This window comes from Desmodus rotundus, chromosome 10 (assembly GCF_022682495.2).
Source record: "Desmodus rotundus isolate HL8 chromosome 10, HLdesRot8A.1, whole genome shotgun sequence".
Lineage (NCBI taxonomy): Eukaryota > Metazoa > Chordata > Mammalia > Chiroptera > Phyllostomidae > Desmodus > Desmodus rotundus.
This window is the reverse complement of record NC_071396.1, coordinates 67,333,583-67,360,520: the sequence shown is the minus strand read 5'-3', so window position 1 is coordinate 67,360,520 and position 26,938 is coordinate 67,333,583. Positions and strand designations below refer to the sequence as shown.

The 26,938-nt window shown below is 39.1% G+C and overlaps 1 protein-coding gene across 2 annotated transcripts in view; it reads left to right on the top strand.

The window, feature by feature from the left end:
- PTPRM (protein tyrosine phosphatase receptor type M) overlaps positions 1–26,938 on the top strand; it is a 788,021-nt gene that overhangs the window by 476,410 nt on the left and 284,673 nt on the right. For both annotated transcript variants that reach the window (XM_045187759.2, XM_024580360.4), the window contains exons 10-11: positions 4,983–5,184; positions 7,950–8,052. In XM_045187759.2, coding sequence (XP_045043694.1) covers positions 4,983–5,184; positions 7,950–8,052 — 305 coding nt within the window. The remainder of the gene's footprint in view (positions 1–4,982; positions 5,185–7,949; positions 8,053–26,938) is intronic.

The window sequence follows — 26,938 nt, the reverse complement described above, 5'->3', positions numbered from 1 at the left end:
ATGGCTACGGACTCCTGCGACAGACGTCATGTTAAGGAAATAGAACAGTTGCCCAAAGGGAAGCAGGGACCTTAGGAACACTGTATTATGTCATAGAAACACTGTTGACTACAGGTAAAAAGTGGAAGGAGAGCTAAATGATCATAGTTGGAAAAAAGCTTAGCAATAAATAATACAGGTGTTTCTTTGGCAGGGAGCCCACTTAGTGTTTGAAGGGGAGAAGAAAAACAGATTGAATGGTATAGATGTTATAAATGAATATGCTATAAATTTACCTTATTGTTGAGTTCTCTCTTTACTTACCAACTATTAGTAAGTGCAAAATGCTGACCTTGACCTTGTCATTTTTGCCAGGAGTTAGGGCAATTAACAGCATTAAGCATTCTTCTGGTCTTATTCTTTGGCCTCTCCTTTGTATTCCTCTGACGTCCATCTTCAGCATCTCAAACTAGGCTTTCCTTTCCCTTCTCCTTGCCTTTCTTCTACCTCCAACCCCTCTCATACCTTATATCCTGATCACCTACTTAATTTTATCAATCATCTTTCTAAAACCTGGACTGATAATTACATTCTTCCTCAATAGCTATCAAAATTTTAATTTTTATGAAATTACAATTGTAATGTTGCTCTCTGAAAGGATATTGAAAATCAAATAGCCTTGCTTCCCAATTTCACTTTTCAGTGGTAACTGCTGTTAACAGCTGCATGCTCTTGCAAACTATACAAGGTAGAAATTATAGGGCAAGTTTTCATTTATATGTACAGATGGATAAAATTTAATGAATGTTAGTAAACGAGCATTTCGTTATAAGAATAACATGCTGTATAAGAACCCCACCTCACATCATACAAAAATAAATGCCAAATAGATTCATGATCTAAACACAAAAATTAAACTGTAAGAAAATAGGAATGACATTTTCATAATACAGTTGAACCTTGAACAGCACGGGGTTGAGGCGCCAACCCCCACACAGTCAGAAATCCACATGTAAACTTCGACTCTCCCAAAACTTAAGTCCTCCCTTGGCATCCACAGGGGATTGGTTCGAGCACCATGTGGACACCAAAATCCTCAGATGCTCAAGTCCCTTATAGAAAATGGTATAAAACAATGTGTACAGTGGGCCCTCTATATCTGCGGATTCACAGTCTACCTCAGATCAAAAATAATGTTTTTAATCTTTGGTTGACTGAATCCATGAAGGAAGAACCTGGATATACAGTGGGCCAGCTACATATTTATTGACAAAAATCCACATGTAAGAGAACCCATGCAGTTCAAACCCATTATCAGGGATCAACCGTTTATCTTCCTAAGTTTGACATAAAACCCCTAAGTCTTTAAAAAAGATTGACAAATTTGTTTACATAAGAATTTAAACTTCTGAGTAATGAAAGATAGCATGAAGAAAGTCTAAACACAAACAGAAGACTTGGGGAAATTATTTTCAACATTTATAGCAGTCAACAGGCTGGTGGCTATCATATATGGACTTGTTGCTGATTAAGGAAACAATAGACAAAACACTCCATTAGAAAAAATAAAGAGTAAGAGGAGGAATCTCATAGGAAAAAATTCACATGGCATGTAAGCATATGAAAATATATCTACTCAACCTTACTAATGAAACAAGTGTTACAGAAAGTTTAAGCTGTAAAGATCAAATATTAGGCAGTGACTTGGGGAAATGTATGTCTGTATAAACTGTTGATGGGAACATAATATTTTGCAACCTCTTATATAGTATCTTATCAAAATGTAAACGTTGCATATCACATCAAGCCTATTTCTAGAAGTTTACCAGTCAGTAATACTCTCAAATGTACAGGGATATATATCCAACCACTTTAATTATAATTCACTAAATTTATACAGCTCTTGGTTGACTAGGGAGAAAACTCCAAACTCCTGGTGATGGGAGTAATAGCATCAACCAGTTTGTTTGTTTTTTTTAATTTAGTATGTGTAAGGTGTTGGAAGAAGACAAAAGTATAGTAAGTACCGCCCTTTTCTACTAGAAGTAACAGTTCTAACAGCAACTAACTATAGAGAGAATGAAATGAGTGCCAGATGCAAATCTAACGTGTGAATAGAGTAGAGAGTGGAGTGTTGCGGGGGCACAGAGTAGAGCAGAAGTGTCTGTCTGGACTTGTTAGCTGGGTGGGGCCCTGATGGATCAAGAGTTGAAGGCAGGCACTTCAAGATCCAGCACTTGGGTAACTGGGCTCAGTTAATCACTGGCGACTGAGACAGGAAGTAGTGTGGAAAGAAGTAGAATTTAGGGGTCATGTTAAGAAGTTTCATTGTAGTATTCAAGGACTTCTGTGATCTAATCCCAATTTATATTTATTAGTGCAATTCCCGTTATTTTTCTCCTGGAATTTAATAAGCATGTCTATGGGATTTTTTTCTCCAAAAACCTTCAGAATTATCACAGCATCCTGCTTTTACTTATACAGCAGTCCCCCCTTATCTACAAAGAATACATTTCAAGCCCCCCCCCCCAAGCAAATGCCTAAAAGCATAGTTAGCACCGAACCCTGCATATACTGTGTTTTTTCCTATACGTACACACCGTTTCACATAAAGGACGCACCTTACGGCTTCCCGGCATACCTCACTTGCCAGCTTGTGCTGTGAGTAGTGATTGCTTGAACACAAGCACTGCAGTCCCACAACAGTCGATCCGATAACCGAGATGGCTAAGTGACTGACCAGTAGGGAGTGTGCACAGTGGGGAGGCCCTGCATGAAGGGATGATTCATATCCCCAGGCGAGATGAAGCAGGACAGTTTATATTTCATCACGCTCCTTAGAACAGCATGCAATTGAAAACTTATGAATTGTTTATTTCTGGATTTTTCCATTTAATACTTTCAGACTGTGCTTGACCTTGGGTAATGAAACTGCAGGAAGAAAAACTCCTCTGTTACCCATCCCCCCAATATTCTTTATTTAGCACCTGTGTCTTTTCTTCTGTAGAAGTTGGTGTTTTAAAATTATTAATATACTTATTGTCTTTCTACCCATCTGCACCCACCCCAGTCCAGATTCTTAGTTACCTGAGGGCAGGGTCTGTGTCCACCTGCTGACCACAGCGTTCCCAGAATGTGCTAAGTGAGTCAGAATGTGAATGGAGTGAATCTGCATAAGGAAACAGGACAGAGATACCCTATGGTGTTGCAGGCAGATGAGTGAGCAAAAGCAGTCAGAAAAGCCCAGTACATGTTTGTAGCACAGTAACCAGGACAGAAGGTAATATAATGTCATCATATCAAGTATTCAGCAATAACTTTGGGGAAGAGGTAGGCGTCTTAAACACAAAATTAGGGAGTTTGGACTTTGTCTGAAATACAAGTACATGTGTGCTCATTGAAGTGTTTAACAAGGCAGTAAAATAAACAAGAAGATTAACCTAGCCCTGGTGGGCAGTGCTAGTCCTTATTTGAATTACACTGTATCATAATTGTTGAATTGCTTTTCTCCTTCCCCCCAGACTGTTACCTCCTTCCTCCAGGGCCGGTATCATGTCTGAATCACCATATGAGACCCCCGCTCAGAGCACGGTGCCTGCATGAGTAAATGAACTGCACACACAGCAGGACAGTGCTCAAGTTCATGGTCTTGTCTCTTGACCCAGAGTAACCTTGTGGGGGAATATGCTAGAGGGTTAACCAGAGATACGCTGCCTGACTCTGAGAGTGCCAGTCATCACAGGGATTAATATATATAGCAAACGTTTTCTTGCCAAACCTTAGTTGACTCGATCTAAATATTCTTTTAGAGAGGTCTCCTTAATTATAATGATATGGTATAAATAAAGAAGAAAGAATATCAATTATCACTTCATATAATAACAGTGTTAGTGTTCATGCACGTAAATTATATGTAAGTTTGCCTATTTAAAAACAAGAGAAGTGTTCAGTTTTATAATTTAAAACTTTTGAATATTCCACATTTAAAAATTATGTCACTACAATTGGTAGAAGTTAGTAATCACCTCTAAAATTGTATGCTCTTGAATAGTTGATGAACTACTTATAGTGAAATTCTTTTAAAATTCATTTGAAAGGGCAAAATTGAAAGGCACCTACATCATATTTGTGTTCACACATCCCAGACTGTCCCGGTGCACTTTGAACACCTGTCCTGTGGCGAATAAGGCGGGAAAGCTTCTGGAGTCTCACTGTTCAAAGTGGCAGCTCCTTAAATTTAAATTTGGCAATTTAAATTTTAGTTAATTTAAGTTATATTAAATTACATTTGAAGTTCCTCAGTCTCACTAGCCACATTTTGAGTGCCTCAAAGCCACCTGTGGCTAGTGGCTGCCATATTCAACAGTGCAGAACAGAACATACCCATCATGACAGAAAGTTCTATTGGACAGCTATAAATAAAACATGTAAATATGACTCAACATGAGGACTGGTCATAGCATCGGGAACCAGCGACACTTGTCTAGGGTTTATTTGGGGGGCAGATATCTTTGTGCACATTGGTAAAAACACGTAAAAGCAAACGAGTGGAAACACTCGTTTCCGCGAGACAGTAATCTGTTCAGTGCTCAGTCAGGCCGTGGCCACTGCATGAGAGATGAGGCCTTAACCCTTGTCAGGTTCTTCTCTGTTCGAGCTCCTTGTATGTTTTATTATTTTGTTTGAAACCAACTGTAATGTGGTTTTCCAAAATGACATTTTGAAAATCAACAACTTCAAGGTACTAGCTTCAACCTGAACTCATCCTTTATGGTCTAATCTACTGGCTTTAAGTTCCTCTGTCTGCAAAGGTAACAACTCATAACGGTTTGGGCTGAGTTCCTGTGCCCTTTCACTGCCTCTAGGATTTGAAGAGTCTAAGTGGACATGAGAGCTTATCGTAAGGTATGCAACAGTGCAGACATCAGAGGGCTTTACCGGAGAAAGATGCAGTCTTGAACTGCCTGCTCCAAATATTTAATCACATTCTTATTCTCTTGCAGATCACCTACAAAGCAGTCAGTTCCTTTGACCCAGAAATAGACTTATCTAATCAAAGTGGAAGAGTTTCAAAGCTGGGAAATGAAACCCACTTTCTGTTTTTTGGCCTGTACCCGGGGACAACTTACTCCTTTACCATCCGAGCTAGCACAGCTAAGGGGTTTGGACCTCCAGCAACAAATCAGTTCACCACCAAAATATCAGGTATTTCATCAGAGTTATGTCTTTTACCAGAAGTGGCGTTTTGTACTTTTTCATTCCCATTGTCCAGTATGCAAAGCTCACCCAAATTTATCCATTATATTCAGATGAATACTTTTGGATGTCTGAATATCAGAATTATGGAATTAAGTGAAATATTACAAATATTTATAAGCTGGGAGCTTAAGGCCCTTCTGTATTGAGAAGTAGCCAACAGTTTGTATTGGAGCACTTGGACGTGAGCAGAAGGTTCTGTTCTGCTCACTGTTACCCCCTTCACAGTCCCAATTACCAGAGCAACATTGTTGAAAAAATCTCTGGAATGATTCATAAATGATTGTGTGTACAACAGAAAGACAGCATGATATAGAGGTCAGTGCCAGAAGGATCAGCCAGCCTTCTTTGGGACCTTCACCATTAGTAGTTTCCTGTTCCAAAGAGAAAGGCGACTCCAGAAGAGTTGCACCAGGCACACACAGCCTCTAGCTCTTTGCTTGTACAGACTCAGTTACACCATCCAACAGAAGATATAATTTGAGAAATATTTCTGGGCATATGCAACTGTGCAGAAAATTTCTTTGTGCTTTAGACTCGGGGAAATGGAGTTGCCATCTGGTATGGGATATGTAACGGCACTAAACACATTCCACGGACATTTTCTTTTTCCATTTTCCCCCCATGGGTATGAGTGGGGGAAGTATTTGAGTTTGGGCTTAATTGTTTTGGTTGGGGGTAGATGAGCAGAAGGCGGGTGAGGGAGGTAACTTAGTCAGGGGAAGCTATGTGATATTTAGCCTGATTTTATATATATTGTCCCTCATTCCTAGTTTTATAAGTTTTGTTTAGAAATGAAGGAAAGCAAATAAAACTAAAGTAATGTAAATGTTCTACTAGGTTTTGAAGGACAAAGGCTTGGAATTTTGTTTTTAAGCAATTGTAACTTAAAGGAAATTTTTTCATTGTGTAAGATTTGATTTATGAGCATAAACTTGACCTGAAGTTTAATATACACCTGATACTTGATATGAAGCATTAGGTTATAAGAACAATATGGAGAGTTAGAAAGGAGGAAGGCGACCTTGGGAGGTTAGAAAAATGACATAGGATGTAGATGAGTGACTAGAGAGACTACTGGACTTGCAATCTGAAAGTACAGGTTCTAGTTATAAATTTTCTATGTACTTCCTCTCTGATTTTGATCAAGTGATTTACTCCCAGATGTGTATTAAGATGACAGTATCTGGTGCAAGGATTTATCGTGGAGATTTAAAGAGGAAACGTATATCAATGACTACGCCTCCAAGCCCCCTTTATTTGTAATTTTCCCCTATGATTACCATATTTCAAAAGATTATTATCTTAAAGGATGTGTTCTTTTAGAAAAAATAATTCATTTCTACCATTTTTATTAAATGAAAATTCTGGTTGATACAGGCCTGAGCACTGTTAGTCCACCAAGTTTATACAATTCTATCCAAAAGCAAAGGTAGTTGACATTTTAATTGGCCTAAACAGGCTCATCAAGAGTAAATGTGTAATTTTTATAGTTCAAAAAAATTACAATTTATGGGCCCCTACTTTCTGTGTTCATGGATCTCAGATAACTACTCTCTATACAAAATGTAATTCTGTATTATGAATTTGAGTTAATTTTTAATGGAATTGGAGTTAATTTTTAATGCTGAAAAAATCCAATAAATGGAACTGAGATCTAGCCCATGTCTTTTACATAAAACCTTTTTATATATCAGAGATTTTAAAAACTGTATTTGTAAAAAGATCTCTAGCATTCTCATCAGGTGCCTGTAACCTGTGGGTCTTAAAGAGGCCCTGTGCCCTCTCCCAGCCCAGCCTTTATTAAATGACTCCCCTTACCCATGGTGGTGTCAGAATTACCAGAGAGCTCTGTGTCGTCTTCTCATAGGAAGAGGTAACAATCTAGAAAGCAGATAATGCCATGAAATGGCCTTGGAAATAGGATTCGCATTGGGAAGAAAACTAACATTTATAGAATTATATTTGCTGGGCTCTCTTTATATATTGTTTTGAATTTTTATAATAGCCATAGAGGATAAATTCTCCTATTTTGAAAGATGAGTAAACTAAAGTTCTTCAGATAATGTGCTGAAGCTCTTATGCTGGTTAAAACACAGCACAACAAAAAGTCAAGCCCATGACTTTCTTATTTCAATTCCCATATCTTTCCCACTCCATGCTCTTCCTGACAGCCCACCAGTGGTCACTAATTTCAACAGGCCTCTCTGGCTCCTACCATGCTCTTCAATGCCCTGATGGATCTTTGGTACACACACACACACACACACACACACACACTGACCTAGATGGAAGAACGGTAAAGTTCAGTTTTATGATCCCAGCAATTATTTTTTAAATATACCTTTAAAGTATACTTTTGAAGAAAAGAACACAAATTATAAATGTACAACTCAATAGATTTTCACAAGCTCACTACATGCCTTTAGCAAGAATCCAAACAGAAACTTGAAAAACAGAATATTACAAACACCTCACAAGACTTGCTCCTGCTCTCTCCCAACTTTGATCTCTGAGATCAAAGAAGACAACATATACTAGTTTTAGCAGTTATGTGTAGGGTGGGTACATAAAGGCTGCTCACGGTCAGGTGATATCTGCAATTTAATCGAAGTGCACTGTTTCCTAATGTTCTTTATAAAAGAAAGTAGGCAGAAAAACTGAAATGATAAACCAGAAATAATGAGTCTCCAATCTTACGCATTTTTCCCCAGCACCCTCTATGCCGACGTATGAACTTGAGACGCCTTTGAATCAAACTGACAACACAGTGACAGTCATGCTGAAGCCTGCGCACAGCCGAGGCGCACCTGTCAGGTACTGAGCAGGCAGGGGTGGGCTGGCTCTACTGAGATGAAAACGAAAATCAGATTGATTAATTTCTTGACTGTGTTTTCTAGGGATTTGCTACAAACCTCAGTCAGCATGTAAATTCATTTCTTTATTAGTTCTAATGAAAAGAAATGATTAAGGAAAAGGAAAGTGCTTTGATGTGGGGTGATCAAGTATTATGTAGAGTTTGATTCTGAATGTAAGTGGGTTGTTCTTTGAAGATAAGGAACAAAAGCCCCAGTGTGTTGAGAGGTGGCTTTACTTCTCCAAGGTAATCGCTTGCTGCAATTTAGTTACCCACGGGCGCCTGACATTTTTATCCTGAGCTCTCTTCTTTAAGTGGACCTTGTGTTCATTTGTTTGTGTACCTTGGGCTTAAGGTTGGTTAACTTTCATCAATTGCCTAATTTCTCAGTTGAATATGTGGTGCATTTTTTTTTTTTTAAAGAAATAGACCACTGAGTTTCAACTGCTGTGCCACAAAAATTTTTAGAACATGCCGTATATGACTATTTAGTCAGGGGCACTGACCTCTTTTCCCTTAGATTGTCAAATTTTAAAAAATGACAACAGCCAACACAACAATAGCCATCATAAGTGTAAATGAATTAAAATTATACCTATTTCTTGTCAGATCAGCAAAAATATATAGTTTCTTGATGTGCTGTAGAATTTTTGTAATTAGTTTATGAGTGCCAGGGGATGAAGAAGTTGAAAATCGCTGCAATGCATGATTGGAAAGAGCATTGTGAAGTCTTTATTTGAACAGATTTAAGTTTATTGCCAACATGTAGGTCTCATTTCTTATTCTGTGATGATTTATATAGCTAAGAAATTACAAAGTGTAACATTTACAGGGAATGAATAAAATAAATTTATTCTTCCTAAGACGGAGCAAAGGAATGCCTGAATAACTCTTGAATATGAACTTGTCATAAGCTCATTAATCTATACAAATGAAAGTTCTACTTGTTTCAGAGGGACTTAGATATTGTGTGCCATCAGAATTGATTCCCTTCAAAATAATATATTACTTTTAATAACATACTCAAAGGAAACATTTACATTCACAATTAAGGCTATATAGGGTTTGTTTCCATATTTCTTTTGTGGAGTTTTGTTTCATTAACCTTTTGAACCCTGGCTCTTTTTTATCATGTTTCACTGCAGTATCCTGTGGCGCTCAGCTGGACTTCTGTATCTCTGATAAGATGTACACAAAGTTTAGCCCACAGAGTGAAGAGTGAAAACAGAATAGCATTAGTTGACAGTGAAGTCAAATTAGGGTGGAATCACAGAAATTTAGACTGGAAAAATCTACAAAATTACATGAAACAATTTTTAATTTACTCCATTGACTCCTCAACGTGATGGCTCATGTAAAGGATTTAGGATTGCCGTTCATGAGTGCAGTTTGTGAAAACACAGTGAAATGTGTAAAAGCTCTCTTCCAGATTTCAGATAGTACTTCCGTTAGAAAAGCGGTGCTGGGAACACCACCCAGAACCTTGGGTTCACGTGGGTGGTGTTGGGTGGCTGCACTACTCCGAATGACACCATTAGATAGAGGGCTGTTCGAGGCCCGAGTGTGCCTAGCTGTGGGTCATTCTTTTCTCACTCCAGAAGGCTCAGTTATTGTTAAATGAAAATTGAAGCTCTGACCACAGCCTTGGGAAAAAACATCATTTTTTTCTGACCAATGGAACAGCTGCCCAGACTCAGCAGTAATGGGCCATTAGGACAGGGGTTGGTTTTCTACAGTCGAAGCACCAGGATGAGTGAAAGGGCAGGGGTCACTCAACGTTCGGTACCTCCACAGTGACGGATGCTGAAATCCTAACCTTTTCTCCAAGGAGCCAGTTATTCCCTATTCTACTTTATTCTTATATAAAATCATATTACACAGTTTTCTCTTCTTGTTGCATTGTTCCTTCAAAGCTTTTCTGTCAGTTTCCATCAACACCTTTGTTTAGATCATTCCAAGTCTAAGTTTTCAAATAATATTCCTTTGGGCACTCCACATTAGCCCTCTTCCCGATCCTCTTTCCCTTGTCTTCTTAAACTGTCACTTGTATTTCAAACTACTGTTCGTATTTTCTATCACAGGTGCTGCTAAAGCATGATTTTATCGTTGTTTTTATTTAAGCCTTTCTAGCTGTTTTCAATGGCTTTGAAGCCTTACTAGTTCATTAGTTATAAATATCCTCAGACGTCTCACTCTTATGTCCATAAAAATACAGATTCAGATGCTTGTCAGAGTGTCCAAACTACATAGCATTCACCACAGGTCTTGCATCATTTCATCAGGGCCAACTCTCTATCTCTCCTAAGATTTCAGTTTAGGTTGTCACATCTTCTTTCACAATTGTCATCGTGCCCTGTTTCAAGTTAGCATGTTAGCACTGGTCTGCTCTGATGAAACATCATCTGTTATTAGCTAAACATTCCTTGAATTTGACAGCGTCACTTCGCAGTCTACCTCTCTTGTATTTTCATCCACAAAGTTTGCATCTTGAAGTTAATAAATTTACTATTTATGTTCATTGTCTAAATCCACAATACTAGAATCAATTTGATTTCTTCTGGGACACTATTCAGTAAGCATTACAGGGAAATCCACTGTGAACACCATCCGTACTGGAAGGATGCTCGTCTTTTTTGTCTTTTTTTTTAAGATGTTATTTATTTATTTTTAGAGGTGTAAGGAAGGAGAAAGAAAGGGAGAGAAACATCAATGTGTGGTTGCCTCTCACATGCCACCTACTGGGGACCTGGCCCCCAACCCAGCATGTGCCCTGACTAGGAATCGAACCAGCGACCATTTGCTTCACACACCAGCACTCAGTCCACTGAGCCACACCAGCCAGGGCAAGGATGTTTATTTTAAACACACAAATTTGAGAGAGTAAATTATTTCAATCTCAGCTGTCAAAAGATTTTTTTTTTACAGAAAAGTAAATACAAGGTAGGGCAAAAGGAGGTTTACAGTTGTTTGTATGGAAAAAGACATAGGTTATGATTATTACAGTAGCTTTAGTAACTCTGTTCCACGTACTCACAACTGTGAACGTACTTTTGCAACTTTGTATTCTCTTCAACGAATTAATGATTATAGTACAACATAATGGGACTGATTATCTGTTGAGTATATGGAAGACCAATATATATAGAAAGAGTAGTTTGGAAAAAAAAAGGTCTATAATACTCCCAAACTAAATAAGATGTATGAAAATTTTCTGTTTCTTTTGGTGTTTAGAGAAATAAGAACACTGATTAGGGAATCATAGAGACCTAAAATATAAAGCCATAATGTATATTAAAACATTTGAATACATCTGGAAGTTTGCAAAATGCACATGTAATCAAACTGCAGTACAAGAAAGCTTTTCCCAAATGATAAGATAAATGCTAAAAGAAAGAGTGGAAATGGAAGTGAACATCTGTTTGCTTTCTTGGATTCTTTTTCTGTTTTTCTTTTTTACAGTTTTTTGTGTTCAGAAATACTGTCGTGTGATTTCCAAAACCCATTCTTTCAAATGATTTGATTTTTCTTTAATACATATTCATTGGTGTTGAAAATGCACTCGTACTTCATTTATGCACTTCACTAAGTAAGGTGGCTGCGTATTGATTCTACTACAAGCACTCAGCTTGGTTAATGCAGATTCTTGAAATTGCACTAAACTCATAAAATGATTGTTGCACAAGTTTAAATGTAAATTTAAGTGATTTATTGTAAATGATTGTTGTCTTTTTATTGATCGACACATCAGCTCTGTCGCATGAAATTATTTAAATTCTAAGGTGGCCAGGGAGAACACAAATTTCATCATTCCAGCTGGTAAAGTAGCACCTAAGACAGAATTTTAATATATGTTCATAGGATCAATTTTTTTCTTTAATAAGACAGATAAAAGCTTAATTTTATTTTACTCATTTAGAATCACCTCTTTTCTCTCTCTTCTTTCCACTATTCATTACATGCAGACACAACACAACAGTGAAAACCCGTGTAATTTGCCAGTAAAAGAGCAGCTTTAAATAAAGAGTGAGTTTTACACGAACTTTATCAAACAAAAATTCTCTCTGTGAATTTATTCTTGGTGTATATATATATTCATTCTACTGTCTGCAATATCTCATTACTAATGTATTACACCTTCTAATGGTCTGTAAGCTTGAGGCTTAATCACATTTTTCAGCCTTTAGGTGATGGTGTTTTCAAATGAGTCCCATTTTAGATCTACCAACATTGTTTCAATTTGTTGATAAATATTTTGTGGCTACATGTCTTCTTAATTAAAACTCTGCTTGAATATGTTGATTAATTAAACATTCTGATATTTATTTCAGTGAAATGTTAAAAGAGTAAGTTCTTATTTTTTGATTTATCCATACAGGAGATATTATGAAATGGGGAGAGCATCTATTATAGTTGTCTGTCCCTGGGGATGGAAGATGAGCAATAATCACATCAACAAGCCAGGCATTAAAACCAATGCCTAAACATGTGAATGTAACCTTAATTTATGGTAGCCACTTTGTTGTTTTTCTAATAAAGGTAGCCCCAATTATTTTAATATTGTGCTTATATTGTCATTGGTAACTTACTATACTATGGTTGTCCTTGCAACCAAATGCTTGCTTCCTCAGCAGCTGTTTCAAAAACAATTTCTGAATAGTTTTTGTAGCTGAGAATCAGCACAGCAAATAGGAACCTTATTACATTATGAATAGGGAAGAAATGAGGGCATAAGGAATGAAAGAAATATTTTGCCTTCTGTAAGGTTGTGTTCTAGTTAAGTAAGATTTCAAATGAGATAAATATTTCCTATTATGTCAAGCAAAAAATATTTTATTCATCTAAAACACTTCTGATTAAAAAAAAAACTTGTCTCCTATAATAAATTCAGTTTCATATACAAATCAAGAATTATTTTTATATAATATGTCCAGAATTTTATTAAATGATTTTGCCTTGAATTCATTATCGTGATAGACTTTGCAAATGCCTGCTGTTTTCATTTACCCCTCTATATCGTTTTTTTCCTTATTCTGCTTTGCCTTATGTAGTTAACTAGGAAAATGTGAGCCCTTATTAAAGCCTCATTGTTAAATTCTAATACCTTATTTACTCAAAGTACTAATCAAATATTTCTGTAACAAATTAGAAAATTTTAAATGTGTTAAAGGATACTATTTTTTCTCATTATCAGGCTCTTTGTGCCTAGAAAAATCCAATGCTGTGTTCTTAGAACAAGGTGAAGAACAAGGTTTCATTCCATTGAGGATAAATAGGCAGTAAAGAAATTGTATTTAGCCCTGGCTGGTATGGCTCAGTAGATTGAGTGCCACGTTGCCAGTTCGATTCCCAGTCAGGGCACATGCCTGGGTGGCGGGGCGCAGGAGAGGCAACCACATGTTGATGTTTCTCTCCCTCTCTTTCTCCCTCCTTCCCCCCTCTCTAAAAATAAATAAATAAGAAAAATAACAAAAGAAATTATATTTACTTTAAGGTGATTTGTTACGCTTCCTAAAACTTTTTGATCCTGGAGCTGTATGGGAAGTAAAACTTTTTCTCCTTGTGGGCCATCAGCCTGCACTCATGTACCTACCTGGTTATCACACAGCAGTTTTTGTTAAAAGGACTCAGCATGAGACTGGGAACCAGGGTGTCTGTGAAGTGTTGCACCTCAGATGGGACAGTGAAACAAATCTTTTGCAATAAAAGCAAGGAAAGAAATCATTATTTTTAATGAAAGGTAGAGATAATCATACATTCTGGCTTAAGAAGCTTCCTATATTAGGAATTATAATTGTTGGCATATGATTGAATATGTTTTGGAAGTTTGATGTTATAAAGTATGGGCCAGTTTTTTTCTTAAGTCAGCAACAATCTTTAATATTGTCTACCACCTGTAAGTCCAAGGAAAGACATGTTCACTCCATTAACACCACCTTCTCGGACATTCCATTCTCTTCTGCTTTGTGCAAGGAGCCTCTGAGTATATCAGCATTATAGGGTTCTTGTGAAGATCATATGAGGTCATATTTTTAAAAACACTTTAAACCACACTCCACACATACCAAGTACTATGTAAGTGTTTTGCCTCGTGCAGCCTTCTTCAGACCATGTCAGTAGGCGGTTTATGTTGTTTCTTTTCAAAGGACCAGCTCTGGTCCTCTAACTTTTCCCTTTTGTGTGTCTCATTTTATTATTTTACTCAGATCAGATATCGTGAAAAATAAATTAATGATTTAAATTTTTTTCTATCAATAAAATCATAAATAGAATTCCTATAAATTCTGATATCTTCAGTGCATTTTAATTTTTGATTGCATGTGGGTACCTTTCCTTATGCATTTCCAAGGTTTTAGGAACTGGTATTATAAGTAGGTAATGAATTGTCTCAAGACCTCAATTCTGTAAAACACTCTTTGAAAAAGTTAGTTGTAGACTTCTGGTCAAGATGGCGGTATAGGTAAACATGATACTTGCATCCTCCCACAACCTTATCAAAATTACAGCTAAACTACAGAACAACCATCATTCAAGAACCTCCTGAAATCTGGCTGCATGGAAGTCCTACAACTAGAGAATTACAATAATAAAAAGGAAGCCACGTTGACACTGATAGGAGGGGCAGAGACACGGAATGGGCTGGTGTCACATCTGTGGGTGTCAGATGAAAATCAGGAGGGATATCACTGCTGCCAAGGTCCCTCTAAGGATCAAGGGGTCCCAGCCCCATATGGGGCCCCCATGCCTAGGGTTCCAGTGCTGGGAAGAAAAGTCCCCGTAACTTCTGGCTGTAAAAACCAGAGGGAATTGAAGATGAGTGAGATAGAGGGCTCCTGGAGTCCCCAGGCAGTAACTCTTAAAGGGTCCACATGTGGACTTACTCTGATTCACTTCCTCTGAGCTCCAGCACTGAGACAGCAGCTCCAAAGGCACCAAGGACACACAGGGAGGAACTGAAATGTCTGGCATTGGCAAGAGCTGGGGAGGTAGCTTTCTCCTAGGCAGAAATGCTGGCAGAGTCCATTGTTCTTTTGGTGAGCCCTCTCCCGTAGCAGGCAAGCACCATATCTGAGTCCCCATCAACCTGGCTATCACTGTTTACACCTCCCTAGTGATTTCCTGAGACCCCTCCCCACCAAACTTGCAGGCCCACCCAAGGTGTTTCCCATGGCTTTTCCTTACTAAAGGCCTGTCTTGGCTCATGCTTCAGACTTTTCTAAAATCTCTCAAGGCCTTTCCTAAAATCTTTCAGACAAGCAGCATCTGGTCTCTGCATAACCCATACCTCCTGCGAAGTGGCCCCAGGCCCAGCAGTAGCAGTAGACATCCTTGTTTTGCACCTTGTCCTCTCCTGGACACCTTCAAGCCCAGCACATGTAGCAGTCATCTTCAGATCTCTCTGTAGCTGGTGTCAGGTGGCCCCAGGCAGGACACAGACAGTGGCCGACCTTGCACCTCCAGAGACCCAGGCCAGTGCACCTAATGGACAGCTTCAGACCACACCAGATTACAGCCCAACGACCACCATAAGCCACACACTCAGGGGCAGACTCAGTGAGCACCAAAGCCCTATCAAAGCAAGTCCTGCTCCATAGGGTCAAATCCAGCACAGCCACTCCTCTGCTGTAGTTGTAGCCAGTACCCTCAGCTAATTGGTTTGGGGATTAATCCCTCCTGGTGACACCAACAGCAATCAGGGCTCAACAACAACAGGACAGTGCACTCTGCCCACAGAGGGCTGCACCTGGAGCACCCAGATCAGGTGATTGGTGAGGTTGCACCACTGGGCCTTACAGGACACCTACCACACAAAGCCACTCTACCAAGTCTGGGAGACGTAGCAGCTCTCATCTAATACATAGAATCAAAGATAGGGAAGCAACCAAAATGCAGAGACAAAGAAATAGGTCCCAAATGAAAGAAATTAGAATTGATGTATAATTTCTAGGCCTAAACAGTACTCATCTCTAAACTAATTAGAAACTCCTGAATCTAATAACCAAGCTCATCATGGCCTAAATTAAGAGATAGTGTCACGTGTAACCTTTTAGACAGGCAGAATCACTATTTGGCATATTCTAAGGAGGAAACTAATTTTTTTAATCTTTTTTTGACCTTTTAAAAAAATTTTATTGTTATTCAATCACAGTTGTATGCCTTTTCTCCCCATCCCTCCACCCCACCCCAGCTGAACCCACCTCCCTCCCCCACCTCCACCCTCCCCCTTGATTTTGTCCGTGTGTCCTTTATAGTGGTTCCTGTAATCCCCTCTCCTCACTGTCCCCTCCCCACTCCCCCCCTCTATTGTTAGATTGTTCTTAACTTCAACAGAAGAAAAAAGGAGGAAACGAATTTAATATTCAAATAATTAAGTAACATAATTTGTGAACATAACTTTATTTTTTTAATTTATTAATTTTATTTTTTACTTTTATTGTTGATACTAGTGCAGATGTTCCCCATTTTCCCCCTCTTTTCCCACCTCCACCCAGCCCCGCACCGCCCATCACCACATTGTTGTCTGTGTCCACGGGCCGTGCATGTATGTTCTTTAGCTAGTCTCTCCACCTTCTTTTATCCAGACTCTCCCATGGACTTAACTTTAAAATGAGCCATATGATATAGGGGCAGACATTCTCTTTGGAGTTAAACCTTATTTCAAATTCCAGCTCTCCCAACCACTCGCTATGGGACCGATGACTGGTTCGGATTTCCTAACGTCTCTGAGCCTTAGGTTCCTCATCTTTCCAAAGCAGGGGTAATACCATGTTATGTAATGAAGTTCCTGGGATTACATTTACTGGATACTCAGTAGGGCCCGAGCACTGTTCTAAGCACCAGGGATGCAGACGATCTTGCTGCGGCTGTGAATAATCCACCCCAAGGATTTAGGTAAGGAAAAAACGTGAAGAAGGTCACAGTAGCAGGGTGCAGGATGGATCACAGTGGGCAGGGCATGGGGCGGGGTGCCGGAGGCACAGCCTGCAGCTTTCCTCCCTTTCTTTCCTTTCCATTGGGCTCAGTCAAGATATAGCTAACTCTTGGGGCTTGAAGGGAAGGGTCTTATAAATTCCAAATGCTAATTTTCATTAGAAGCAGGATTTAGAGAAATCAAAACCATTTACACTTTTTAGAAGACAAAAAGAGAATGTATTTACTAATCAAAGGAATTGATATTAAATGTTTAAAGTACTGTTAATATAAATACTAGAACACTAGAAATTGAAAATCTACTTATCAATGGCTCTGACAATTTATTTGAAATCACAAATTATGTGAATATTTGCAGTAAATATGTGGCATTGTTAGTCCCTCTTGCTCAAAAGACCCATCTGGATCTTTCTCTTTTTGTTTCTCTCTGCCTTCCTTTTACTGCATTCCCTCACCACTTTGCCTTGATCCTGTGCCCGTCACTTTTGTCTCGATTATCGCATGTATCGGGGTGTGTCTGCAATGCCTCTTGCATGGGTGTGGCAGGGTGTGTACTTACTGAAGGCCAGAGTGCAAATCCTTCTCTCAGCTCCTCAAGGAATGCCACCGGTACACTCAGTGGGTGATTGTGGCTAATTCTTGACTGGGAACAGGGAAGAACCAAATTTTTGGTCATACTATTTCTCATTCCTGCCATGCCCAAAGGAACCCATGCTCGTTGCTGAAAAGATAAATGTCTGAAGTAAGAACTAGAGATTATATTGAGCGCCCGTGAGTGTCATGTACAGTAATGGCCATCCATTATGCACGCTGCCTCCCTAGAGGTCAAGCAGGTAGTGCATTCCCACGTCACTCTGACCAGCAGCCCAGACGCCACCCATGGGGGGGGGGGGAGGTGGATGTATGAGTTGATTTCATTTTCCCTTGACAACAGAGGAAGTTACAGGCTGTCTCTTCCCCGCCCCCGTATCTCTGTAAAGGTTAACAGTGGAATAATTTCAAAGTAGTTTCCACTTCAAACCCAGAGCACCGAAACGTTGCAAATGCCTTGAACTGAACACCATATTGCCTCATGACTCTCACAGCTGTTCTGCCACTTTCTCTCAGGAACTGCTGGGTCTTCCTAACCACAATTATTGATTCCAGGGACTTCAAGGGATTCGTTTCTAGAGATGTTCCAAGCTAAGACTGGTAGCCTTTGGGGGAAAGGATGTTGGAAATTTTGACAAAGACTAACTGATTTGACTATATAGGTACCTCATTTCACTTTTTTAAGGTGTTAAAATCATATATATACACAAGATTAAAAATTCTAAGAGACCAATGAAGTCACTTATGGGGAAGGTAGTGAAAGCTAACCCACTGTGCTGCCTAGAGGCACAACTTTTTAGAGCCAAGGAACAACTCAGAGAGGATTTGACCCCTTGCCTCAGGTTACACTGCTTCTTGATCCTGTTTAGGGTGGAGGGCACAGTCATATAATGAACTCTGTCTTATGTCATTCTCTTCAGCAGAACATTTTCTCAGTCAGCACCTACAAATACATTTGAGGTCTGTCCAAAAGGTATCCAGCCATGTAATATGAAAGAGACATTTATTGACAAGAAACATTGTACATAGGACAATGTCTCAGTCCCCTTCAAAATAGGCACCTTGGGACCTCACACAGTTTTCCCAATCGTCATCAGCTGCCTGGTCATATTTTCCTGAGTCTCATCGACTGTCTAACTTCGTTCCCTTTCAAAGGTGATTCTAGTTTCAGGAAAAGGCAGAAGTCACAGGGCACCAAATTTGGGCTGTAGGGGGGCTGAGTCACCTGGGTGACTGGATGTTTTGCCAGAAAATCTCCACATGAGATGTGATGCATGACGGGGTGTATTGTAGTGATGAAGCTGCCAATCACCAGTTGCCCATAGCTGTGGCCTTCTGAATCATCCAAATAGTTTCTGTGGATGAGTGTTCAAGCTTAATGCAACATTTGATGCAGATTCATTGCTCTACACAGTCACTTTGAATGTGGTGGTCACACAGTACACATGCTCACTCAGTGGTGTCTACCACCCCCACTGACTAGTACAGTGAAGTCATCCTTGTTCACACATGCACATTCCAGTCCTCTCTCCTTGGCTGCCAGGTTACACTGATGTCACACAAACTATTCTCGTTCAATGGCTGGACTTTTTCCAAGCAGACCTCGTACAATGTAATTATTTATGATGAGAACACAGAAATGCTGATTGGCCTTCAGTTGCATCAGAAATTAAGTGTTATATATCTGTGTTTGTATTATAAAATATAATATACAAATATAAATTATTATATTACCTGGGTGATGGTTACCTGTATTTACTTCTCACTCGTTTAATTAAATTAATACTCTTTCAACCTGTAAGTAATAAACAGGTTAGGAGGGGATGTCAGCTTTTGTCATGTAATCATAACCCTTTTGAGTTGCTCTCTATGTCCCAGTTCTCTCACTTCTCCTCTTTCACCTAAAAGTGTTTTCCTCTCCAGAATCAGTGGTTTTTCTGCTCAATGAGAAGTGCTAAGAGCTCTATGCAGTTATGAGTATCTCATTAAAATTCTTTCCTTTATAGTTTTGAAAAATGTTATAGGAAATTTTAGGGTTGACATTTGGCTATTATTCATTCATTCTTCATTCATTCACCTAACATCTATTGAACACTTGTCTGTTCAGGTCACTGCGCTAGGACAGAGATCAATGCTGCACGGGAAAGTCCAGGGCACTCTACCAGAATATAATACAAGGGTGAAAGCAAACTCAACAAGGGCATCAGGCTGTGCTATTTGAGCTGAAATTCAAAGGAGAAGTAGAAAGTAGCCACTCAGGAGCTGGAAGACAGGGATAGGTCCACCAAGGAAAGCAGCAACCTATAGAAAAGCCTAGGATAATAAAGTAAAGAGGTAAACAGTGGTCATCCTAGTAAATACAATTAAAAAACACATACATAATAAGTGAGTTTTGACCAGCACTCAAGTATGTTAATTAGATTTATCCGTTTAATGCTGAAACTGAGGATTTCCTGGGTTAATAATTTTGTAAAGTGTATGTAAATACAATAGTAAAAGCAAAATGATTTTCATAATTTAGTCTGATTATCATTCAGCACCTCAAACCTAACTAAGTGTGCAATAAATGTTTATTAAATTGAGCCTATTCAATTCAATGTTCGTTTTCTTAGCAAATGTAATTATCACTGAAACTTTAACAGATAAGAAGCTAAAGGTCTATAAATGCCTTTTAACTAGTCAGAATATCAGGAACAAGAAGGATTTTAAGTTTATATTTTCATCCCTAAATAAAAGTTAAATACATTGACCCTTCCATATAATTCATATGCACAAAAGAATACCCTGCCTTTGTCTGTTTTGTTAAGTGAGAAGATAAATTCAGAAAGACTTCTTCAAATAAGCCATTGCTACAAATGCAGATTCCCCCAGAAAGGGGACTAGAATCTTGCACACTTGTATGGACTCATTTGAAGACCTTCCTCACTCCTCACCTCTGTGGGTCACTAACTACACCCCCCCTTTGTCCCTTAATTTTCCTCACCTCCATTGCTGCCTCTGTTCATGCTTTTGCCTTCTCAGCGCTCCAGTCCACGCTCCACACTGGGGCAGCAGGGATCTTTCATTCTACTTAATAATAGTTTTACTCTTGCCCTCAGCGTGAGTCCAGGCTGCCTCCTCTGTGGTGAAGGTGTCCACCATCTAGTCACTTCCTGGGTCAGCCTGTCCTTCAGGCCATCTGTCAGCCGTGATCATGGACCAGAAGCTTGGGTTGGCAGCTCGGCTGTGTGTTGACTCTTGTGTGATGTGGGGCCACGCTGTGGACTCTGAGTCTTTCCTCATCTCTGTAATTGGAGTTCCACATACAGTCCACCTACCTCACAGTGCTGTCAGGAAGACTGACACAAGTGGAAGTTCTTTGTAAACTCAAGTGTTCAAAAAAGGGCAAAACTAATATCAGAATTTGATTATTCTGTCCTGTAGTGATGACAATGACATGTAATATCATGGTGTCTCTTTTCTTCCATCCACCTCTGCGGAAGTTTTCCAGGTTCTAGTACAAAGGAATAATGACTATGATAATAAAAAAGGTAATCATTGTTTCTTAGATTGAGTAGCTATATTGTGCCAGGCAGGCCCATGCTTGTTTTTTTATGAAATGGTTTGTAGCCATACAGATTCGACCCCCTAGTCAGACGCCAGCATCCCTGTGCACAGATGAGTGAACTGAGGTCTGGGAAGTAAACAGACACACCTGCTCTGACCCCACCGCTGTGCACTCCTGTGCAACACGAGGTGGTGCCCCCCGGGATGCCCGCACGCCCCCCTCAGCCCACAGACATCTCTCTGCAGACTCTCTTTGCAACCAAGGTAGTTGCACCTTCCTTTGCAGGTGTAGGCCATTCTGAAAATTAATATCCTTTCTTTAGTGTCTCTTTTAGTGTTGAGGAAACAGTTTACACCTTTTTTTTTTAGATTATTAGGATTTATTCCTATTACTTAATTCTTAGAAATTAGAGCAGGTTTTGTTGTTGTTGTTGTTGTTGAATCCTTATTTCCTCATTACTATTTTTAAACTAAGACTTTCTTTGGTAGTCCAAGTCCGTCACAGAGTCTGCTTGATGTTTAGGAGTGAAATTATGAGTACTTGAAGAACTTGGATTAAACAAAGTTGTTTTAGTATATTGGATTGTTTTTATCAAATCAGTATTTTTGTTGTAGTTATTGACATGTATGTTATTTTTTGCTTCACCCTTTTCAACAGTCTCCAGCGAGGCAAGAAAGATAAAACCAGTTGTTTTAAAATGTTTATTAGCAGCTTTTTAATTGTCCCCTCTTACTTATCAAACAAATGCAAACTGTGGGAACCTCTTAAATCTTTTGGGCTAAATATTCCTTTGTCATGGTTCTTTAGCCATTTGGAAGGGTTCTCTCCATGGATGAAATTGTTTAAGAAAAGGATTTCTAAATGTCTGACTTCCAACCTAAAATTTTTCCTTTTACATTGGGGTACACATAATCACAAAAACCAAAATGTCATTCCGTAGTGAAATTTCAGTTTTGCATTACTACATTGATTTGGGTTTTTTATTACTTATTGTAGCTGAATTGCTACAACGCGTATTAACAAATGGTGCTGAATTTCTTATTACCACCACTACCACCCTTCCTCCACCCAATTTTAGGTGAATTTTATTGCATTAAAAATAATACTCTGATTCCTTTACTGCCAGGAAACAAAGATCATTTTTATTAATGTTGCTTCTAGGATGATAATGTCAGTCATCGCTTTGAAATTTCATTTTGGGAACTAAGTTTGTTCTTCAAGACCCTTCAAAAGAAGCTTTAAAAATGGCAGGGGAAGATAATAATAATAGAGTAGATGTATTTGAGCTTTCATACAATGAAACTTAATTTAACTATTCCTCAAACTCCATTTCAAACTTGCTTTTGTGCCTGAAAATATGGTGCATAGCTTTTCTTCCCTGATTTAAAAAAAAAAAAAAAAAAACAGTTTTTTTTCAACATAGTGTCTTCTGAAGGATTCGATGTATAAGGTCAGAGTGTCAGTCTCATTCCCAGGGCCTCCAGGGCAGGTTCACAGGGAGCACGGGCCTCTACTCAGGATGCGGCCAGGAGAAAGCTGAGTAGAGGGGCTGCCCGTGGGCAGGGGAGACAGGAAATGGCCAAATTCTACCACCACCACCACACTTCCAAGAAATTACAAAACACATCTATAGTATTTTGATTTGACCTTAATAATTACAATGGGCATCAAATGAAATGCTACAATTGAGAAATTATGGATCTTTGTATGGAGAAGTGATCACAGAAGGTAGAAAGAATAGCTCTCAGTTTACCTGACAGATTTGGTGAGAGACAGAGGACAGAGACCAGGACTCTGCATCAAGGCTTGCTCCTCACCTCAGGCTCACAGGCGCCGATGGGAGTCAAGACAACCCACCCTCATTGTCATGCCCCACGTTGTAGTTCTGCCAGGGGCGGCGCATTAGGGAAATCAGGAGAAGAACCTCACAGGTCTAGGTTCTTCTTAGAGTCACTCAGGGGACTCTTGGGCCCACCTGCCAGGACTTCCTCAGGTACCTGAGCTGAGGCCCCACCAGTGACCTTCAGCTTTCTCTATTGATAAAGTGTCCTCATGGGTTCTTAGAAGCTCAGCTATTTTAGTGAGTCTTCTGGAAAAACTTGTGGGAACTTGGGTGGAGTTTTGTTTGCACAAGCGGTTGGAGTCAGCAGAGGCTGCATTGGGAATCTAAAGACATCTTTAATTTAGGGAGACAACTGGTGGCTGTAGGCAGTGCAGGAGCATCCTTCAGATGTTACTGGCCAGAGGAAATGTCCTATGGGCACTAAGGTCAGGACAGATGTCCTTCAAGAAGCAGACGCTACAAGAGGTTTTGCGTAGACATTGACACTCCTCCCCTGTGTCCCTTACACTTTGTACAGTCCCTTACCAGGTCCCCATCAGTTCTTTGTGTGCGTGACCTGTTTCTAACTCCCTCGGGCTGGGCTCCTCAAGGGTGAGGATAGTCTAGGCCTAATTCCTTTTTACTCTTCCCCTGAGACTGGCACAGGGCTTGATACCGGATAAATACTTATTGTAGAATGGAATAATGGAGGAAACATGAATGACATAATTTTCATTTGTTGATCTTACAACTTGCCTAATCTCATACCAGCAGTTATAAAACATTAGACCTGGAAAGGGCCTTAAGGTCAGTCGATGATTTGGTGGCAAAGCTGGAACCAGTTGCCTGTGGCATATGACTCCTGGGTCAGCATTCTGGCCACGGTACCTGCTTTGGTGCACCTGCCTCTTTGATGGTGGCGTTTGCATTGTAGCTTACCCTGTCTGCAGTACGCCTACCTGTAGGAACTGAAAGATTCTCAATTGAATATAATACAGACATACAATAATTACGATATTTAATGTGGCTTTCATAGTATTCAATTTCTCTTTTCAAATCACTAGAGCTATTTAAGAGAAAATAGTTTAATAATAGTAGCTGACCTTGAATTATAATTTTATACTCATGCTTGTTATGAAATTGTGATGAATAAATTACGATAAATGAGTAAAATAAAATATGCAAAGAAAAATGCCTTCAATTGTTAAGAAGGGGAGAAATCACTCTTAAAGATATTTCATCCAGGACTAATTTACTAGAAATTTGGTCCCTGCTGTGAAGATTAATAGCAGGTGGACTTTTACAGAGTTTCTCAGCCTGTGTCTAATGTCCTAGTTCTTTTATTAACACAAACCTCCGTAAGTAAATGATTGGTTCTTCCTGCCCTTGTTCACAATACAGAGCTGTAATTGAGTTCATATTTCTCACCCAACCTTTCAGCTGTAATTAATGCTTTATTGTACCAGATTTTAACACCAACTAGCCTAGCAGCAGGATATCGGCCTGCATTCTCAGCATGCTTCATATGCACATACATGTACACATGCATACACACATGCACACGCATGTACACATATGCACACAGAGAACAATCGTAATTTACAGATGCTAGGCAAGCTCCTTGTGATGCACTATTGCTGAGAGAACATAAAATATATTTGTGGTGCCCTGTAAATATTCCACAGCAATGAATGGCTAATCTCAGCTAGAACAAAGCAGGACAAAGAAATTACAGTTGCAAACATAGGGTATGCGCTCCCACAGGCCCGTTTACACGGTGTTGCCGTGCAGTGCCCACGGTCTGTGTAACACCAGTTATCAGTCCTCGTTTGTGCCTCAGTGAGCGGGCCTGTGTCGGGTCAGCGACTCGCGGTGCCCGTGGTACGTGAAGGATCTGAGGAGTCCTAGTTGTGATGACAAGCGTGTGAACATATTGAACTACCCTTTTTAAAATTTTTTATTGTATTTTTCCACTACCATTTAGTCCCCTTATACTCCCTCCCCACCGACACAATCACCACACTGTTGTACTTCTACATATAAACTGGTGGCAAAACTTTAAAAAATTAGTTCAGTTGTACCAGGTTTTATGTACTAATAGGGTGTCATTTCAGTAAATGCTGACAGGTTTAGGAAAAGGATGTGACTGAACACAGAACAAGAAGAAAATAAATTCTCTGTTATTACATGGCAATAAACCTTAATTGCATATGTATTTTACATGCTTTCCATATAATTTATACTTTAATTTTCTCTTATCCCCAAATATTAATCTTCAAGAAGGAAACTATTGACACTAATGTCTGTTTTTTATACATTTAGAATACATGGTTTCTACCAAAAATTGCAAGTCACGATAATGGTCACTATTAGGTACCATGGACTGAACAATATTCTAAGTACTTGAAATAATCAGGAGTGCCAGCATTAAAGGATTAGCAAAAGCAACGATGAAATGATCGTTACTCTTCTCCTTCGTTCCTCTCCTTGTCCTGTTATCCAGTTGGGTAACCCTCCAGTAGTTTATGCTGATAAGAAGTGGAATAAATAGATAAGAAAAAATGGACGTACAACTAAGGGTTTAATCTGGAAATGGACTAGGACAAAAATTTTAAAGTCAACTTCAAATCTGCCATAGGCTTTACCTCAAAGTCTTCAAAGTTTGAGAAGACCAAAACATTTTATCACATTTGAACTTTCAAGTTTAACAAAGTACATGAAAGATGTTCTTTTCTAGGTTATACTTCATGTGCCATTCTATATAAATGCAGACTTCCTTTTCTCCTTGTAAAAAGCCTGAGAGTTTTGTTGGAGGAAAGCGTGGCATAAATTAAACTTTGAATTAAATTTCAGTTGATAAGAAAGTTATGGTACAGTGATGTCACATTTTTGGCAGATTCATCTTCACGATGGAGTGTGCCTTCTTATTGCAAATGCCCTGGGAAGATTTTATGTTACTCTAAATTCCAGAACAGTGGAACGAGGCTCCGAATGGTGTGACTTTGATAAACAATGGGAGAATAAGTAATACATTAAAAGTATAGTAGAATTTTAATTCAGCTCACCAAGGTAGAAATGTCTGCTTGGTTTTCCATTCTTGAGGATTTTTAAAAATCATTTTTAAGAAAAAATACTCAAACAGTGAGATTTTGAAAGCTACTTTTGAGATGACAATTGTGGTTGGGAATATAATATGAAATTCACTAGTGAGATGACGTTATTTGAACAAATGAAACACATGTCCATCATAGTTCTGGTAAGGTACCGTTGACCTAGGTGCCCATAATGTGTTAATTTCCATCGAGACGGCAGCAGTGTGTGGCAGTTGGTCAGCAGAAGAACCTGGCTATTTTTCATTAGCACTTGGACTTTGATAAAGGGGAATAGAAAAGAGCTGCTTGACCTTTCAGTGCTTAAATTATTAAAGAGCAAATAGATTTGAGGTCTGGATGCTTGCAAATCTAATTTGTCTTGTGGAGCAAAGATGAAAAGACATTTTGAGTTTGAAATTGCTCCAGTCAGCTTAGATTTTCCTTTCATATATCTGAAGATGAGTAGATGGTAGCCATTTAAAAAGTAATGTTTCTGGAATAGAGTGTATAGTATAACATATCAGCTGGCTAAAATGGAGGTCCACTGCAGGATCATTTAATTCTCAAATTTTCATCTAATCCTCATGAAACTGTTGTTTGGGGAAATTAATTTTTCATCCATAGTCAAGTGGTATTTAAATTACAAAACAACATTTTCTTGCATTAGAGAATATCAAACATCATATTGCTCTAGTTAAAATAGGGCAGTGCCTGGCACATAGCAGGTGCCCAAAACATATTAGGTAATAAATTAGTAAACAGACACACAACACAACACACACCACAGCAAAGTTGGGGGCAAGAAGGATGGAAAGTGAGAGCTGGAGGTGAGCGCAGAGGGCACAGAACACAGATGCACAGCTTCC